This window comes from Stigmatopora nigra, chromosome 20 (genome assembly GCF_051989575.1).
Source record: "Stigmatopora nigra isolate UIUO_SnigA chromosome 20, RoL_Snig_1.1, whole genome shotgun sequence".
NCBI classification, from domain to species: Eukaryota; Metazoa; Chordata; class Actinopteri; order Syngnathiformes; family Syngnathidae; genus Stigmatopora; species Stigmatopora nigra.
The window spans coordinates 1,825,872-1,843,220 of NC_135527.1; the positions used below are offsets into that span (position 1 = coordinate 1,825,872).

Sequence of the window (17,349 nt, forward strand, 5' to 3'; positions counted from 1 at the left end):
GCAACGCCTTGTTCCCAGTTTGCTCCAGAAGTTTGAATAATCTGATCGCTTCTTCTTTGTTTTCCTCTTCTGTGGGACTGGTTATCAGCATGTTGTCTACATATACTAGGATCTGTATGGTATCTTTATGTTCATGCTGATTTCTACGTGCCGCAATCTCTTGTGAGAATATCGTGGGGCTTTCACAGAACCCCTGTGAGATCCTTGTGTATGTGTATTTGGTTACCTCGAACGTGAATCTAGGAAAAAATATCAATAAAATACATTTTACTTCAAATATGTATCAGATTTCAAATACTTTCTTTCATGCTTCCCTTTCAGATCATTTCAATAAATTCAATAAAAGGACATCCTAGATCCCGAGATATTTCTGTTAATATTCCGACCTTTATTCTCCATGAAATGAAATATACAAACTCCCTTTATTATCATCAATAAAGATGTGAGGTGTGTTTGGGGTCACTTTGGAAATGACAAAATCACAAACGATAAATTCAATTGCAATGAGGAAACCCAAATGATATTGACAGAATCCAAAGATATATTAAAACTTGAGAAAAATGAAGTGCACAAAAGGGTTGCCCCATAAATGTTGTCCTTTTTTGTGATTGTTTTGAAAAAAAATGAAAAATGAAAATCAGACATAGGCATTGTCGTTATCATTGACTTGACAAAAAGCCTAGTAGTCATCATACCCTCAGCAGCGTATGACGAAATTGTATAGTGCTTCTCCACAAGTTCGTCTTCCCAGGCAACCACAAACAGTGGGTGGGAAAGGCTGTTCTTACGTGTGGGTTCGTGTGTGTCGCTTTAAACTGTTTTTGTGACAGAATCTTTGGCCACAAAGTGGACAGGCAAAAGGTTTCTCCCCAGTGTGGTTTCTCATGTGTGATTTTAACAGTTGACCTCGAGTAAAGCCTTGCCCACAAACTGAGCAGGAGAAAGGTTTTTCTCCAGTGTGGATGGTTGTGTGTATTTTTAAAGAGTTCTTGTGACTAAATCTTTGACCACAAATTAAGCAGCAAAAAGTTTTTTCTCCAGTGTGGGTTCTTGCGTGTGATTTTAGGAGTTGACTTCGCGTGAACCCTTGACCACATACGAAGCAGGAAAAAGGTTTCTCGCCGGTGTGGGTTCTTGTGTGTATTTTCAAGTTGCCCTTCAGGGTGAATCTTTGACTACAAATGGAGCAGGAAAATGGTTTCTCGCCAGTGTGGGTTCTAGCGTGGCATTTTAAGTGCTGCCTTTGCGTGAATGTTTGCCCACACACGGAGCAGCAAAAGGGTTTCTCTCCCGTATGGGTTCTTGTGTGGCCTTCCAAGTGTTGCTTTTGAGTGAATCTTTGGCCACAAACTGAGCAGCAAAAAGGTTTTTCGCCACTGTGGGTTCTAATGTGTTTTTTCAAATTGGACTTATTACTCAGTATTTTCCCACACTGAGAGCATTTGCAGAGTTTGCCATCGGCGTCCGGCAACTGCGACGCGACGTCGTCGCTAACTGGTGGAGGAGCGATGACGTTGTCTGCTTGCAATCCCTCCGTTGAGCTGCTGGCAAGCTCCACCCCTTCATCCACCTCAGAGAGACCATCTTCTTCAACGTATGGTAGCTCTTCTTCCTCCATTGTGATTGGAAGTTTCTCTTTTCTCTTTTGCTGTTGAGGGGGATCTGGCTCCTCCTCTTTTAATTGGGAGACCTCAATTATTTCCTTTTTAACACCAGGGGACACGGACTCCTGCCAATCAGTGACAAAATATTTCTTGAAACCTGCAAAAAAATAAAAACAATTTATGGACCTTCTATCCCAATATGGCATGTTGTTTCCACGACAACAGTAGTAATCTAGACATCTAATCATCAATAAGGGGAGTATTTAGCTGAGGTAGACAGGTATGGAAGAGAGAATCTTGAAACATGAATAGTGGTTGTTGTGAGACAGGAGGGTAGCAAGGTTTTAAAGTGAGAATCAATTCATCTGTGACAATATTTTCAAAACAAGCTAACGGGTAAAAGCATGCATTTATTTTTTTAGGGATTTTTTTAACTTGGATCTTTTTCGTATCTTGAGTCACTCATTTGCAGATAAAAATGTAACCTGAAAACTTTGTAACTAGAGGCATTCATTCTTAAGTAGAGGTATGACTGTGTTTGATGGGAAAAAACGCTTGAAGCAACCTTTAATGTGTTCGGACACTTCCATCTCCTCCTCCTTGATGAACTGCGACCATTCTTTCTCGTCTTTGATGGGTAGAGACTCCGAATGCCGAGTTTGGCCAATATCTGCAAAACCAACAAAACATAAATTGTATTTCTTCCTTAGCAAACACGTGTTCACGAAACTCATCCCATTTGGCATTTATTTACATTAAAATAAAGTCATAACCCACTTAGTGAAAGAGCCATCTCATAAACAATCCAAGTTACCAAATATCTTTACGTCAAATTTATATCCCAGAATGCCAAAGAAAAAAAAACACATACATGTTACACATAGTGAAATTTCAAAATTTCAAGTTGCAAAATGTGTAATTTGAAAAATACAAACAATCGGCGCTTGACTTCCCAAGAAATGTGAAGACTCATATTTTATTTTGAAATTTGACAGTTAGGAGGTGTTGCAGATCAATGTCTAAATTCTGTAAATGTTTTTTTTTTCACAAAAAGCTTGTTTCTGAGTTATTTTTATCCGGGAATTGATTTATTTTGGTGAAATATACCAACGCCTATGACTAAAGAACAGAAAAAAAGTAGAAAAGATTAGTTTAATGTTGCTTTTGGAAGCTTCTATATTATTACAGCCTTAGCATAGAGTACTATGTGGAATTTAAAAGATGATTAGCACTTTAAAAAATCCGGTCAAGTAATGAATTGGTAAAGAAAACTAGCTCTATAATTAATAATTTATGTATTTGAAGGAATAATCTTTTTAAAAAAACGTTTACTTGGGAGAGAGAGAATACCACACAAAAGGTGGCTAAAATAGAAAACGAATAAAAAAGAAAAACACCTTTTCAAAACAGTTGAGACTTGATGACGTGATGTTCTTCGTGTGAGTGTATTTTCGGAGGTCACCCGCTCGAATTGTTTATTTTGCGTACATTTTGCAACATGGTCAGAACTGATTTAAAAAATCACAAATTCGCAAATTGTGACAAAACACCGGACAAGTCAACTCACCTGACATTTTCGGGCTTGATATTTGCTTGCTAGACGAAGCGTTAATTTTAAGATTCTTGTTTCCTCTCTTTGCTAACAGCTAAATTCGGCTAGTCTAACTAAGCACGCCAAAAATGTCAACGTTAATCCAAACAACTCGAGATTAAAACGTTTTTTGCGTGTGCTGTCGGGGGGATTTGATCAACTATTTATTGGATTAGTCATGCGGCTAAGAAGTGATTTAAAAAAGGAAATCGCTTTCCAAAAGGATAGCAAGCGCCGATCGACAGCAAATGGACAAAACGGCGAGTGGTGATGACGTCATATGCAAGCGGCGAAGAGTTTACCTTGTGAGGCCATGACGATGTTAAGAAAAATCCCAGTGGCGACAAACTCTGCAAATGCTTTCAGTGTGGGGAAACTTTTGGAAAAAGTCGAATTTGAAAAGATATGAGGAGCCACACTGGGAGAAATCCTTATCATGTATCATTGTATTTTCAAAAGCATAACTAAAAAAATTATTTGGTTATGATTTTTTCCATTGGAGAAAGGGTTAATAATTCACATAATTTTCCGTAATATATATTGTTTTTTATTACATTTTCTTTCTCTTTTTTTGTTTTTCCCGGTTGAGGCCAAATCTGCGCCGCTTGTATAACACGTCATCACCACTTGCCGTCTCGTCCGTTTGCTCTGGAACGCCGCAAGCTTTCTTTTTGGAAAGCGATTTGCCCTTTTTTTAATCACTCCTTAGCCGCATGACTAATCCAATAAGCGTGGGTGAAATACATCTGAGTACACGCGTATAATCGTTTTTATCTCGAGTTGTTTGGGTACATGTTGATGTTTTTTTGGCGTCCATAGCTTAGCCTAGCAGAGTTTAGCTGCAAGCGAAGGGTAAGCATGCTAACACCAAGCACGAAAATGTCAGGTGAGTTGACGTTTCCTTTTTTTAATTTGCGAAGAAACCCCTTTCTCCCCTCAAATTCCTATGATGAAGCGACTCCTGAATTACTAAATGTGAAGGTTTTTTTCCTCTTCGACGTAGCCAAATAGCTTCACAAACATTTCAGCGTTGTGCAGAATTAACAAAAATAGCGAAAAAAAAGTTGTTCCTTTTAGTTCGCTTTCTATTTTAACCTCTGTTGTTTTCATTCATTGATTTCCTGAACCGCTTTATCCCAATTAGGGTCGCGGCGGTTGCTGGAGCCCATCCCAGCTGATCACACAGGTGGAGCTATAGTTTTCTTTACCAACTCATTCGTTGACAGCAGTTTTTAAAGATTTCTAATCATAGTACTTTTTGTCATGACTTTAATAATACAGAATTGACCGATACCAAGAGTAAACTCTAATCTATCATCAGGAAATGAGTTATTTCTACTCTTGTCGTTTCTTTAGTCTTAGTCATTGGTAAATTTCACACCAAAAAAAAAAAAAAAACTATCAGGGCGAAAAAAACGGAGAAAGAAGCTTTTGTGAAAATATACATTGATCTGGAACACCCCCTAACTCTCGGATTTCAAAATAAAATACGACAAGAGTACCGTTACTTACGAAATTTAAAAAATATTTTTTCCTAAGTTGAAAATTTCATAAGTAGAGCAAAACTACCAACTAAATCCGTAAAAATTCATCACAGTGTCCCAATTTTGGAGGAAAAGTGTGGAGACACAAATGAGAGAAAATCATCATAAAATTATTTTAAAAGCCATTAAACTTCTTCTAGGCATAAGGCCAAGCACACACCAATGGCAGTCCAAGAAACATGGATGGTTGTTGTGACAGAGCCAATGCGAGCCCAGTAGAGTGGAGTGAAAATGTCAAGCAAGCAGTGCATCTGCGAAAATGTCAAAATAAAATAAGAGATACAGGAAATGTATACAAGTTTTTCGTAACTTGGATCTTTTGGTGTATCTTGAGGCACTCATTTGCATCTGAAAAGTTTGTAAGTAGGCGTCGGATTCTATAAGACTTTAAATTCTCAGTCTAACCTAAAGGACTTCTCGTCAGATACACAGTTAATAAAATGTATCTTTGTGTTTTGCAGCTTTCAGAAATGATCTTGGTGCTGATGGGCAGGGGTCTGCTGACTTTGAGAAGAAATTTGAGCTCCCCCGAATCAAATGGGAGGAACCAGAGTTCAATATTCACCAAAAGAGAGAAGAACAACTTCCCATAAAAAAAGAGGAAGAAGAGTTGCCAGACATTATAGTGGAAAGTAGCAGCAGGTTGACTGGTGAGCCCCTGAAGAGCAAAGATGACCTGGGCGTGGCCAGCGGTGCAGCAGATCCTGCAAACACCTCAACATGGCCCCAAATTAAAGAGGAGGAGGAGCCAGAGTTCCGTCAACAGCACAACATTGAAGAGCAGCCTCCAATTATAAAGGAGGAACAAGATCTCATCGGGTCAACTGTTGAGCCTTTCAAGAGTGAAGATGATCTGGGTGAGGCCAGCAGATGGATGGACCCTCCAAACGTCTCAACATGGCCTCCAATTAAAGAGGAAGAGGAGCCGCCACAGTCCGCTCAACAGCAAATGAAAAAAAAGCATTTTCCAATCAAAAAGGAGGAGCAAAATGTAACTGGGTCAACTGGTGAGCCTTCCATGAGTGAAGATGATCTGGGCGTGGCTGGCAGAGGGGCGGAGCCTGCACACGGCCGCTGCTCAACAGAAGGACGGCGAGCAGACTCTTTAATTGGTCCTTCATCACATAGCGACGACTTGATTCATGTGAATAGGGACGATGAAGGTGTTAAGAAAAATCCCAGTGGCGACAAACTCTACAAATGCTCTCAATGTGAGAAAACATTTCGCAATAAGTCTCATTTAAAATCACACATGATGACCCACGCTGAAGTAAAACAATTTTCGTGCTCAGTTTGTGGTAAAAGATTTAAACAGAAGGGAGGCTTAAACATCCACATAAGAACCCACAAGGGTGAAAACCCCTTTTTGTGCTTAGTTTGTGGTCAAGTGTTCACACACAAGGAAAGCTTAAAATCCCACGAAAGAACCCACACTGGTGAAAAACCATTTTTGTGCTCAGTTTGTGGTCAAGCATTCACAAAGAAGGGAAACTTAAAAACCCACGCAAGAACCCACACTGGTGAAAAACCATTTTTGTGCTCAGTTTGTGGTCAAGCCTTTTCTCATCAGCAATATTTAAAACCCCACAGAAGAACCCACACTGGTGAAAAACCATTTTCGTGCACAGTTTGTGAAAAAACTTTTACAGAGAAGGGAAAGTTAATAACCCACACAAGAATCCACACTGGTAAAAAACCATTTTCATGCTTGGTTTGTGGTCAGGGATTCACACAAAAAGGAAGTTTAAAAAGCCACTCAAGAACCCACACTGGTGAAAAGCCATTTTTGTGCTCACTTTGTGGTCAAGCATTTGCAGAGAAGGGAAGTTTGAAAGTACACACAAGCACCCACACAGGTGAAAAGCCATTTTCGTGCTCAGTTTGTGGTAAATCATTTGCACTAAAAGGAAGTTTAAAAAGCCACTCAAGAATCCATATTAGTGGAAAACGTCTCTCCTGCTTAATTTGTGGTCTAACATTTCCACACAAGGAAAGCTTACACATCCACCATAAAACCCACGTTGGGGAAAAGCCCTTTTCCTGCTCAGTTTGTGGTAAAGCATTTGCTCGAAAGCAACACGTAAAAAGACACACAAGAACCCACACTGGTGAAAAACCATTTCCGTGCTCTGTTTGTGGTCAAGCATTCGCAGAGAAGTCAAAGTTAAAAAACCACACAAGAACTCACACTGGTGAAAAACCATTTTCGTGCTTGATTTGTGGTAAGTCTTTCTCTCACAAGCACCACTTAGAATGCCACACGAGAACCCACATTAGTGAGAACTCCTTGTTGGTGCAAAGTTAATGTTTGATCATTTTTACAGAAGGGAACTTAAAAATAATTAACAACCCGCACTGGGGAAAAGCCCGTTTTTTGCTTAATTTGCGGTCCAAATTTCCTCCCAAGAAAAGCTTAAAAACACCCATAATAAAATCAACAGAATGTTCTAAAAAGCGAGGAAAGCAAGAGTTAAATGTTTTAAAAGTTTTGTTTTATTTCTTCTTTTGAAATTGACCAGAACTGACTTTTGGTTCAATTTGTAATTTTATTCCACTTTTATATTTATCCATACTGATTTGATTTGCATGATTGTAAATAGACTTGGCAATTGCTATATGGAGCCAAATGTCTTTTGTTTGTTATTGGAATTTATTCAATATTGTTAGTAATGTATAACCATTATTAAAACTAAAAAAATATGGCTTCACACTGTTGATTGTCCATTGCTTTTACCTGTGTCACCCTAATGTTTTTCCATGTCTCATTAACCCATGTCTGGGTATTTATTCTTGTGTTCTACCGATGTTGGTTCTTTTTTTGTAATTTTGGATTCAGGGCTTATATGTTTTCAATTTGCTTTTGGTTCGGTGCTGTATTAAAAGTGTTGGTCACCTATTAGTGACCCCTGCTGTAGTTATAATATTGTTGCAGTTTTTTTTTTCAATTCGAAACGGAGTTTACATGTAAAATAGATCAAATTTGAGTTACAATCTTTAACTTATGTCCACATTGTTGTTAACTGTGAAATCAAATAGAATAAAAGTGATTATTTCGTTTTGCGTCACACGATAAAAATGATTCCAGACTGAGAAAAAACTTCTAAGTGTGAGTTAGTTGTTCCTTTGATAAATATATTATAATTACGCAAAATCCCATCCAACAGACCTACGACATCTTGATACAGTTTACTTATTTATTCTAAACACTTAGTGCCAAACGATACATTTCTTGTATCGGTCACGTGATTCTTTCTTAAAGCTACACACGCCCCAATACGGGCTTTCTCTCTTGAACTCTCGGCTAGCTATTGACTCAACAGTGCCAATCGTCCCATCACGTTCAGCAAAACCTTTTTTTATCTTAGCCTAGCTAGCAGCTACCAAAGGAACATGTCCGGGTCGTCCAAGAACTCGTTGGACCTTATCGCACTACTTTAACTACGCCTAGCAGGTATCAAAGGAATACGTCGTCGAATGCTTTTTCAGGCTAATTTAGCTTAGCCTAGCTAGCATCTACCAAAGGAACACGTCCAGTTCGTCCAAGAACTTGTTGAACCTTTGCGCAGTACTTTAGCGAAGCCTAGCAGCTATCAAAGGAATAAGTCATCGAATGCCTTTCCAGTCAGCAGCTGTAAAGGAAGAAGTCATCGAATGCCTTTCCAGGCAGCAGCTATTTAAGGAATAAGTCATCGAATGCCTGTTTATGCTTTAGCTTGTTTAGCTGGCAGCTATCAAAGAAACAAGTCGCCGAAGAACTCATTGGAATTTTCCGGTCTAATGTAGCTTAGCCTAGCTAGCAACTATTTAAGGAAAACGTCGTTGAAGAGCGTGTTTATGCTTTATCTTAGCTTGTAGATATCAAAGAAACAAGTCTTCAAGTCGTCGAAGAACCCGTTAAAGCTTTGCGCCCTACTTTAGCTTAGCGTATTTTAGCTAGCAGCTATCAATAATAATCCACGCGTGGAAATCTCGACAGGAACGAAACGGCCAAAATTCCAGGAGGAACTTTTTGACCTCAAAGGATATAAACTAGAAGGTGGGTTGACTTTTTATTTCCATTATTCCCTTAATGTTTAAGGGAAAGGCTTAAAGGTATTCTATTGACGTAAAATTATTATAGTGTTCGTACTTTTTCATGAACGCGCACTAGCGCCGTTCGAAAAAATACGGAATAAAAACTTTCTATTTTAATGTGAACACTCTAGGGCGGAAAGAATGAGTCTCAACATGTTTATCATTTAACAACAGCAGAAAAACGTAGCTTTCCTTTTTATTGTATCCTTATCACACACAATGTATTTTTCGTTACTACGCAATGCGCGAGCGGTCCCCAGAGGCATTGAAGAGTCATACCTGCTACTGTCCCTCCAATTTTGACTGCATGCTTGAGTAACAACACTTACTTACATGCTGTAAATTTTAAATGCAAAAACTGAAAATGCAGATGCACTGACTAGACAAACACGAGAGCAGCGTTCCGACAAAGGTGTCAGATTTGCGGCCCGAGGGCCAAATCTGGCCTGCTGCCACTCCGTGTTGCGGTCTGCTGTAATTATAAATAAATTGAATTGAGTTGTTTTGTATTAATACAAATATAATATAAAATATCAAAAATATAAAAATAACTGATTAAACAGTTTTGCTATTTTAATTTAATTCAAATAATATTTATCTCTTTTTGAAAAACCAAAAAAGGAAATATTTGATAGTTTCTTTAAATAAAAATCCCTGAAATAACAATAAGACTAGCTACTGAATAAAAGATAATGCTTTTTTAATGCTTGCCCTTTAGTGAAAGCACTGTACAGTGGTATCTACATACGAGCACCCCTACATACGAGCATTTAGATACAAGGAAAATTTCAAGCAAATAATTATCTCTAGATAGAGAAACATTTTGAGATGCGAGAAAGCCAGGTGGCCAAGACATGAGAGCCTGTTTATCATTGTAGCGCACTGTCTTTTTAGCCGCATTTCTTTTGTTTAAAACAGATATCTACGAGCACTGGGCGGAGCTTGCATTTTCCAGTTTTTTCCCCGTTAGTCAATGCATAATACAAAGTGAACAATAAAGGATCCAAAGCAAATGGGTGGAATGAAGAGTTGTGCAAAGAAAAGGTGAACGTTGACGAGCAACGTTAAGCGCGAAATAATCGAAAAATATGAGTGGTGTTCGGGTCACCGAGCTTGCTCGGCAATACGAGAGGAATACATCAACCATAAGCACCATCCCGAAGCAGAAGGACGCAATTAAGGAGAAGAGACCTTCCAAAGGACTAACTATAATTTCCCGCCGGCGCAGTGACATTCATGACGAGATGGAGAGCCTTCTTTTATTGTGGATTAAAGATAAAAGGTTAGCAGGAGATAGCGTGACCGAGTCAACTATGTGTAAAAAAGCCAACGGAATTTACATGGATTTGATTACAACAAAATGATCTGAAATGGGGGATCCTTCAACACTTTCATAACCCTTTGAAGCGAGTCATGGCTGGTTAAAAACGAAAAAAAAAGATCTGGAATACACTTGGTAATCAGACACGGGGAAGCTGCATTCGAAAGCCGCGGTGGAATTTATCAAGACATTTGCCTCGATTATCACCCAGGAAAGTTACATCCCCCAGAATATGCCCTGGCGGACATTCATCATGGCAGAGGAGAAGGCACTACCGAGGCAAAAACCTTTTGAAGGACCGCTTAACTCTACCCTTTTGTGCCAATGCCAGCGGTGACTGAAAAACTAAGCCGCTGCTGGCGTGCAATGCGGAGAACCTGCATGCTTTCAAGAGACAAAGCATCTCGAAAGAAAACCGAAAAGTGATGTGTTGCGCTAATTCTAAAGCTTGGGTTACGTGTCATTTATTCTATGGGTTAATCTGTGCTTTGGTCCGGCTGTCAAAACATATTTGACAAAGAAAAGCTTACCAATGAAATATCTCTTGGTCCTCGACAAGGCCCTGGGTCACCCTCCTGGTCTCGAAGAGGAAATTGTGGATGGATATAAATTCATCAATGTCCTGTATCCACCGCCCAACACCACGCCATTCCTCCAGCCAATGGACACACAAGTGATTTCAAATTGAAACAACAACACCTGCTGTACATGATGAACTCGTTGTCATCGATGATATTGTGTCACTTGGAAATTCCTTGGGGCTGGAGGGTAACGAGGTAGATGTAAATGACCTAATCGCCGAGGACCATGAAGAATTCATGACACATGGTTAAATCAACCTCCAGGAGAGTGAACATTTGTTGCGGGAACTCAGTGGTGAGGAGGAGGTGGAAGAGGGGGACACCATGGCTACAAAGGATATCAAAGACATGCTAGCAATGTGGCAAGTGTTTTCAGATTTTGTAGAAAAGAGGCACCCTGACAAGCTGGCAGGTGGTCGCGCGTTACCGTATTGTGAGGATATTTGTGCGCGTCCTTTTCCAAATTTTTGAAGGGAAAACAAAATTAGAAGTCAGTTTTGTGTAAAGTTACATTAAAGGTATGTTTGAGTGAGTCTGTCTGTATTATTCCAAGTTAATTTAAATTAGTTTGAACTGTTGCGAGTGCGCTGCCATGAAAAGCGCGCCCCCTTCTCTCTGTCCCTCTCTCTCCCCTCCGCGAAATCCGCCTAATTTTAGTTCTATTAAATACATGTTATTACTATTAGACCACTAATTATGTGTTACTTTGTTAATAGATGGCGAATTAAAAGAAATAAAACATCTTCCAATCAAATATCCGTTTTTTTGGTGTTTTTTCAGAGGGTTGGAACAAATTAATTTGTTTTTAGTTAATTTCAATGGGAAACTTTCGTTGGAGTTACGAGAAAATCAACAAGCGAGCTCAATCCCGGAACAAAATATGCTCATATTGGTAGACTACAAGCCCTGATATCTGACTCTACCTGATTATAACATTTTCTATCTATACTAAATTATAACAGGATTGTTCTAAGAAAGGGCATGTTCAAAATTCGAAGAGAGACCAAGATGCGCCGGGTTTCTCCAGAGTATTTATTCCTAATATATATCCAATACAGAGTAGCTTCCCACACAGCTCTGGGTCAAAAGAACAACCCCACACAAGTTACACAGCCTTTTCAATGCTTGATGGTCCCAGGGCTCTGCCCTCTCCGGCGACCGTCCAGATGTCCCGGCAACACTGCGCTCGCGCATGTATCTTGCATGTACCGTGCATGCACACGTGGACGTGCCCGCGCCCGCATACATCAAAGAAAACACTTCTCGTGCGTGTATTCAAAGAAGCGATGCAAAGCCCCGCTTCACTGCGATGATTTGTGGGTTCAGCGGGGGGTGCAGAGGGGTCAGTTCGGGGACACCTAAGCTTCACTGTAATGAACCAAAAACAAGATTAAAACGTCCCAGTCTTCAATTTGTAGAGGTACCCCTGTATCTGAATTAGCCCTAAAACATAAAAGAGAATGTTTTCAATTAAAAGGCTCCAAAAGGATTTGGGCAAATTTTAAGGGCCTACCGTCACCTGTAAAACTACTTTAATCCCCACTATTCATTTTCTTTGTAAAAATACACCCAAAAATCATATCCCATTCCATCATGGGATAAGATGGGAGAGCTGTCGGCGCTTACCAGGCCGGAAACGAGTGCTTTTTCTCTGTTACTGTTGTCTTCAGCTCCAGACTACTGAGGAACTGTGCGCATAAGCTTGGAAAAGTGAGTCTGCATATTCTCTACCTCGGTTCAGTCTGCAGAAGTTCCCCATCTTGTGGAAGACTTCCTGTGTGTGTTTGTGGTTACAGTTTTATCCAACCTTACAATATATTTTTGATGAGTCTGTATCTGTTTTGGCTATCGCAACCAAGAGGGCACGGTTCAAGTGGCAGCCGGTGGCTGTAGCTCCATCCACTCTTGTTCATTTTGTGTTTTTGCTGCTTTTCTGTCTTAAATATTTGATTTGTTGATTCTTAATGATCCCATTTACTTTGCTTCGCTTTGTACTTTGTGCTTTTGCTTTGTTGTTCTGCGGCTTTTGCGACAGAACTGTCTAACTTATAACTGTGTTTTTCTCTGTATCTGCACCGCCCCCCCCCCTTTCTTGCTATTGTCACAATGAAATTTCCCGAATACGGGATGAATGAAGTTGTCCAATCCAAAACAGTTTTAAACACATTTGGCTGTTGATGAGAATACTAGTGGCAAGTACTGGATGGTTACGAAATGAATGTATGGCGGCTTCTTCTGTTCAGTTTCATTTCTGTGAACAAGGAATTCAGTCATTTGAATTGGAAAATGTTTCATCATTTATCTTTGTTTTTTTGCAGGGTTCCCTAAACAAAAAATGAGAGATGAGCAACTTCCAATAAAAAATGAGGAAGATCATTTCACATGGTCATCATGTGTGTCCGTGAAAAGGCATGATCTGGACGCGGCCAGCGAAGAGGCTGAGCCTGCAAATGCCCCAGCATGGCCCCAAATTAAAGAGGAGGAGCCAGAGTTCTCTCAACAACAGCACAAGAGAGAAGAACCAACTTCAATAAAAAAGGACATGCAAAATGTTACCGGGTCAATTGGTGAGCCATTCAGGAGGGAAGATAATCTGGGCAGGGCCAACAGGGAGGTGCAAACTGAACTGCAGCTCAGCAGAAGGAATGCAAGCAGACAATGTAATCGCTACTCCACTAGATGGTGACAACATGCACCATGACGAAATCCCAGTGGCTCGAAATGTTCTGTGTGGGAAAACCTATGAGAAAAAGTCTAACTTGAAAGGACATATGAGGAGCTACACTGGCGAAAAAACATTTTTGTGCCCAGTTTCAAGTAGTCTTTTATCAAAAGGAACACTTAAGAACCCACACAAGAATACAAGTTTAAAAATACACAAAAGAACCCACATTGGTGAAAAACCGTTTACCTGCTCATTAAATGCGCGATTAAAAACTTTACATTACTTATTTTTGCATCCCTCGAACATAATGCGATTAAAAACTTTACATTAATTATTTTTGCTTCACTCGAATATAATGCGATTAAAAACTTTACATTACTTATTTTTGCATCACTCGAACTGGAAGCAGTTCGGTGACATTAGGACAGTATGAAAAATTTGATTCTGGAATAATTTTGGAGGTGTGTGATGGACAACAATAAACTAAATTGATAAAATATTTTAAATATTCACAATCTGAATGTCAATTTAAATTGTATACTGGATGATGGTATCGAACCTAAAACGTGACTTTTCTGGCATATATTTTTTGTGAAATAATTAACCATGCTGTGATAATCAACTTGTAAAAGTAAGAAAAAATAATATTTCCCATTTTTGACTATATGTACTGATACATATTATCTTATTGTCTTTGCAGGTTTCAGGGAAAATTTTAGTCCTGTTGGCCAAGAGTGTGTTGGCCTTAAAGAGCTCCCCCAAATCAAAGAGGAGGAGCTAGAGTTCCCTCAACAACAAATCAGAGTAGAGCAACTTCCAATCCAAAAGGAGGAAGATATCACCTGGTCACCTGGTGAGGTTTTGACATGGCAAGAGGATCTGGGTGGAGGGGCGGAGCCTAAAAACGCCTCAACCTGGCTTCAAATTAAAGAGGAGCAGCTAGAGTTTGAGCCAGAGTTCCCTCAACATTGCAAAAGAGAAGAGCAACCTCCAATCAAAAACAAGGAATGTGTCAAATGGTCAACTGGTGAGCCTTTCAAGAGTGAAAATGATCTGGGTGTGGCCAACAGAGGGACGGACCTTCTGAGCGGCAGCTCAACAGAAGGATGGCGAGCAGAAAATGTATTTGCTCCTTTATCAGATGGCAACGACTTGGTTTTTGACAATGATGATGTTGAAAATGTTAAGAAAAATCCCAGTGCCGACAAACTCTGCAAATGCTTTCAGTGTGGGGAAACTTTTGGGAAAAAGTCTTCTTTGAAAACACACATGAGGAGCCACACTGGGGAGAAACCCTTATCATGTACCGTTTGTGGTAAAACATTTACACACAAGGGAACATTTAAAAGACACACAACAACCCACACGGGTGTCAAACCATTTTCATGCTCAGTTTGTGGTCACACATTCACACAGAAAGGACACTTAATTAGTCATGCAAGAACCCACACTGGTGAAAAACCATTTTCGTGTTCAGTTTGTGGTCAGACATTTACACGGAAGGATCACTTAAATCTTCACACAAGTGTCCACACGGGTAAAAAAACATTTTCGTGCACAGTTTGTGGTAAATCATTTGCACGGAAGGATCAGTTAACTCTTCACACAAGAATCCACACTGGTGAAAAAACATTTTCATGTTCAGTTTGTGGTAAAACATTTACACGCAATGGAACATTTGAAATGCACACAAGAACCCACACGGGTGACAAACCATTTTCATGCTCAATTTGTGGTCAAACATTCACACAGAAGGCACACTTAATCAGTCATGCAAGAACCCACACCGGTGAAAAACCATTTTCGTGTCCAGTTTGTGGTCAGACGTTTACACGGAGGGATCACTTAAATCTTCACACAAGAATCCACACTGGTAAAAAAACATTTTCGTGTTCAATTTGTGGTAAAACATTTACACGGAAGGATCACTTAACTCTTCACACAAGAATCCACACTGGTGAAAAAACATTTTCATGTTCAGTTTGTGGTAAAACATTTACTTGCAAGGGAACATTTAAAATGCACACAAAAACTCACAGAGGTGACAAACCATTTTCCTGCTCAGTTTGTGGTCAAACATTCACACAGAAGGGACATTTAATTAGTCACGCAAGAACACACACAGGTGAAAAAACATTTTCGTGTTCAGTATGCGGCAAAGCCTTTTCTCAAAAGCAACACTTAAGAATGCACACAAGTATCCACACTGGTGAAAAACCATTTTCATGTTCAGTTTGTGGTAAAAAATTTACACACAAGGGAACAATTAAAATGCACACAAGAACCCACACAGGTGAAAAACTATTTGCTTGCTCAATTTGCGGTAAAGCCTTTTCTCTAAAGCACAATTTAGAAGGCCACACAAAAACCCACACTGGCGAAAAAATATTTTCCTGCTCAGTTTGTGGTAAAAAATTCACACGGAAAAGAAACTTAATTAGTCATGCAAGAACACATAGGTAAAAAAACTAATTGCGTGGGCAGTTTGTGGTAAAAGATTTACAGAGGAGGGAAATTTAAAAATACACAAGAGCCCACACTGGTGAAAAAACATTTTCATGTTCAGTTTGCAGTAAAGCCTGTTCTAAAAACGAACAGTTAAAAATTCACATAAGAACCCACACTGGTGAAAAAACATTTTCATGTTCAGTTTGTGGTCAAAGATTCATACAGAAGGCCCACTTAAATAGTCATGCAAGAACACACATGGAAGAAATTGCATTTTCGTGTTCAGTTTCCGGTAAACCCTTTTCTCAAAAGCAAGGTTTACAAATACACACAAGAACCCACAATGGCAAAAAAAAAACATTTCTGTGTCTGTGGTCGAACATTTTCCCAAGGGAGAAGCTTAAAATCCACTCTGGAGAACAATGTCTTCCTGCTCAGTCTGTGGCCGCACACATGCTACGACAGCCCAATTAAAAAGCTACACAATTGAAAAACCTGAAAAAAGACTTAACAACCAGGAGGAGAGCCCGTTTGTTGCTCAATTTGTGGTAGGAATGTTTTAAAAAAACAATTACCCATATCTGTCAGAAACCCTTTTCCTGCTCAGCTCCTTGCCAGAGATTTAGTCATAAGGATAGACTTAAAAGATGCAAATGTGTTGTGATAACCAGTGGCCAATGGTGGTTTTGCTTGCTTTTTCAATTTCTGTATGAAAGATCATTGTAATCGAAGTATAATTGTATTTCGCATTCTGAAAATCATGTTTACACTTTAATGTGTAATATCGATCCACACTATTCAAATACAGTAATAGCTTAAGATACAAGCCTACTGCGGGATAGAGCTATTATGTTAATTTACTTGTGTCGCAAGTCAATTCTTCCCATAGAAATGAACAAAATACAAATTAATCCGTTTCCATCCTAAAAGAGCTCCACCAAAATTGGTTCTGATTTACTACCGACTCACCATTGGGAACCATCTCGTATGCTCCTATGGGGATGGGTGTGTCTGTGTGTGATTCTGTGTGTGTGTCTGTGTGTATATAGACTTTTTAAAATCAGATTAAAAGAACTGGATGAAAAGCCTTACATTTTCATTTTTTTTTAGATCGAAAACAATGTTTATTTGAGCGTTTTTCTTAGTCAGGGAAGATGTATTTTAATCATATATTTTTCAATTCAAAAGGAGACAAAAAAATGTTTGTTCAATTTTAAAGTGGATAACAGAAAATATTATTATATATGGTCTTTTTTAAAGATAAGGCCTTACCATTCATTGCCCTTTTTTAAAGAAAAAAAGCTTTACTATACATGATCTTTTTTTTTTTATAAAAATGCCCCTTATATACATGGTCATTGTTTAGATAAAATACTATACATGGTCTTTTTTTATATAGAAATAAAAGCCTCAATATAGGTGGTCTTTTTTTAAAGAAAAAGTTTTTACCGCATATGGTCTTTTTTTAAGATAAAGCTCTTACTATACATTGTCTTTTTTTTAAGAAAAAGAAGCTTTACT

At 39.0% G+C, this 17,349-nt stretch overlaps 3 protein-coding genes across 12 annotated transcripts; 2 read left to right on the plus strand and 1 right to left on the minus strand.

Moving 5' to 3' along the window:
* Nucleotides 1-386: 386 nt before the first annotated feature.
* LOC144213467 (uncharacterized) lies at nucleotides 387-3,444 on the minus strand. The gene is made up of 3 exons (XM_077741953.1): nucleotides 3,172-3,444; nucleotides 2,170-2,274; nucleotides 387-1,761 (listed from the first exon to the last, which is right to left on the minus strand). Exons 1-3 carry the CDS (start codon nucleotides 3,176-3,178, stop codon nucleotides 785-787), a joined length of 1,089 nt encoding a protein of 362 aa, XP_077598079.1. The 5' UTR covers nucleotides 3,179-3,444; the 3' UTR covers nucleotides 387-784.
* A 316-nt stretch (nucleotides 3,445-3,760) lies between these two features.
* On the plus strand, nucleotides 3,761-7,660 carry LOC144213442 (uncharacterized). Of its 5 annotated transcripts, XR_013329971.1 has the most exons (4): nucleotides 3,764-4,081; nucleotides 4,340-4,381; nucleotides 4,880-5,098; nucleotides 5,201-5,338. XR_013329971.1 is itself a non-coding variant. In XM_077741906.1 (3 exons), the coding sequence occupies exons 1-3, from the start codon at nucleotides 4,054-4,056 to the stop codon at nucleotides 7,042-7,044; spliced, it is 1,914 nt and encodes a 637-aa protein (XP_077598032.1). In that variant the 5' UTR covers nucleotides 3,799-4,053; the 3' UTR covers nucleotides 7,045-7,660. The 5 variants fall into 5 exon arrangements, 2 of the variants coding, with proteins under 2 accessions (XP_077598032.1, XP_077598034.1); XR_013329970.1 differs by having other exon boundaries at nucleotides 3,761-4,381; XR_013329972.1 differs by lacking the exon at nucleotides 4,340-4,381 and having other exon boundaries at nucleotides 3,767-4,081.
* Nucleotides 7,661-7,930: 270 nt separating this feature from the next.
* On the plus strand, nucleotides 7,931-16,915 carry LOC144213438 (uncharacterized). 6 transcript variants are annotated; one of them, XM_077741902.1, is made up of 4 exons: nucleotides 7,985-8,190; nucleotides 8,716-8,775; nucleotides 13,034-13,282; nucleotides 14,081-16,915. In XM_077741902.1, the coding sequence occupies exons 3-4, from the start codon at nucleotides 13,051-13,053 to the stop codon at nucleotides 15,841-15,843; spliced, it is 1,995 nt and encodes a 664-aa protein (XP_077598028.1). In that variant the 5' UTR covers nucleotides 7,985-8,190; nucleotides 8,716-8,775; nucleotides 13,034-13,050; the 3' UTR covers nucleotides 15,844-16,915. The 6 variants fall into 6 exon arrangements, 3 of the variants coding, with proteins under 3 accessions (XP_077598028.1, XP_077598027.1, XP_077598029.1); XR_013329968.1 differs by lacking the exons at nucleotides 13,034-13,282; nucleotides 14,081-16,915 and adding an exon at nucleotides 9,732-12,014 and having other exon boundaries at nucleotides 7,931-8,190; XM_077741901.1 differs by having other exon boundaries at nucleotides 7,986-8,775.
* The last annotated feature ends 434 nt before the right edge of the window (nucleotides 16,916-17,349 follow it).